This window comes from Chaetura pelagica, unplaced genomic scaffold, assembly GCF_000747805.2.
Source record: "Chaetura pelagica isolate M959 unplaced genomic scaffold, ChaPel_1.0 scaffold21, whole genome shotgun sequence".
NCBI lineage: Eukaryota > Metazoa > Chordata > Aves > Apodiformes > Apodidae > Chaetura > Chaetura pelagica.
Genome location: NW_009952251.1, coordinates 408,590 through 409,936, shown reverse-complemented (window position 1 = coordinate 409,936; position 1,347 = coordinate 408,590). Strand labels below are relative to the sequence as shown.

General features: G+C 41.9%; 1 protein-coding gene across 2 annotated transcripts in view; it reads left to right on the top strand.

Moving 5' to 3' along the window:
* Positions 1-252: 252 nt before the first annotated feature.
* NDUFS1 (NADH dehydrogenase (ubiquinone) Fe-S protein 1, 75kDa (NADH-coenzyme Q reductase)) overlaps positions 253-1,347 on the top strand; it is a 13,527-nt gene continuing 12,432 nt past the window's right edge. For both annotated transcript variants that reach the window (XM_010007319.1, XM_010007320.1), the window contains exons 1-2: positions 253-316; positions 581-672. In XM_010007319.1, coding sequence (XP_010005621.1) covers positions 253-316; positions 581-672 — 156 coding nt within the window. The remainder of the gene's footprint in view (positions 317-580; positions 673-1,347) is intronic.

The window sequence follows — 1,347 nt, the reverse complement described above, 5'->3', positions numbered from 1 at the left end:
TGCTCTTCCTTCGTGCGGCTCCTGCAGCGTTAGGCTTGAGCTTGGCTGCAGCTGCTCCTCATCGTCACATCCACCCCTTCTGTACCAAGTATAGGTAGTTACCATCACAGATCCATGTATTCAAGGAAGTAACTTCTTACTGTCTTACTTTTTTGCAACTGGTATAGAAATTTGTGCTCTGCCTCTGAAGCCCGTCAGAAAACATTTATACTGGTAACAACTGGGTGCTGTTTTCTCTCCTACCCAAACACCATGTTTCGACTCCCTGCTGTCCGCAGGACCTTGGCTGGGGTCGCCCAGTCTTCCAAAGCGTGTGGTAAGTGTCCAGGTTATGCGTGTGGTGATAAAATGAACCTGTGTGTAACTGACTTCCACCCAAAACGATTCCATGATTCTGTGACTTACTGAAGGGCATCTATGTGTATTTTATTTGTAGCTCTGGTTTCTATGTTGTGCTATTTCTAGAACTGAGTTTCTGTCAGTACTGTGTAACTGTATGATGAGGGTTGTGGGGTCTAATGTTTTGCATCTAGCAGTAACAGAACGTTTTTGTTTGGGCTTTTTTCTTCTTGCCTCTCAGGGCGTACAACTGCGACAGCAGCCAGCAACCAGATAGAGGTGTTTGTGGATGGCCATCCTGTATTGGTGAACCCAGGAACCACTGTGCTTCAGGTGTGAGGAGTGGCATGCTGGGTTTTTCTTGGGACTCTCCATCTCACTTCTTGGCAGCATATCCTGTATAGCAAAAAAGCCCCCAAACCTGTTGCATTGTTTCTTGTAATTCTTTAGAGGTATTTTCACTGACTGAGATGCAATTTCATGTGGCAAAAATCTTTTGGGGAGTTCAGTGTTTGAAAAAGAAGCATCTACCTGAAAGCAGATGCATGCAGAGTCTATCCCATCAGCAAAAAATATATGCAATGCAGTAACAAGCTGTGATACATTTTAGTTGAAATTCTAGCTCGGAACTCTATGTGACCTGATAGTCACATAGAATATTTTAGTTTGATATCTTATTCAGGTGATGTCTTGGGTAAATGAGGGATTGCTTCCTTTTGATTATTAGCTCTTATAATTCAGAAAGCTAATCCTTTGCTGCTTTTGTTCTTGGTGTGGAAAAAAATGGAACCTGGATCTCCCAGCCTGTATCCAGCATTTTGTTTTTCATGCCAAAATTTCAAGTAGATCTTTTTCCATTCTAACTTCTTCTTAAGAAGCCGTTACATGGGGAAGTGGTATAGTGAGTTAGAATATTAAGGTATATAATGTTTATTTCAAAATACAGTCTTCATTCTTTGCTTACAAGTTACTGATGTACTTGGATATCAGGATGCTTCCAGCAGGAGT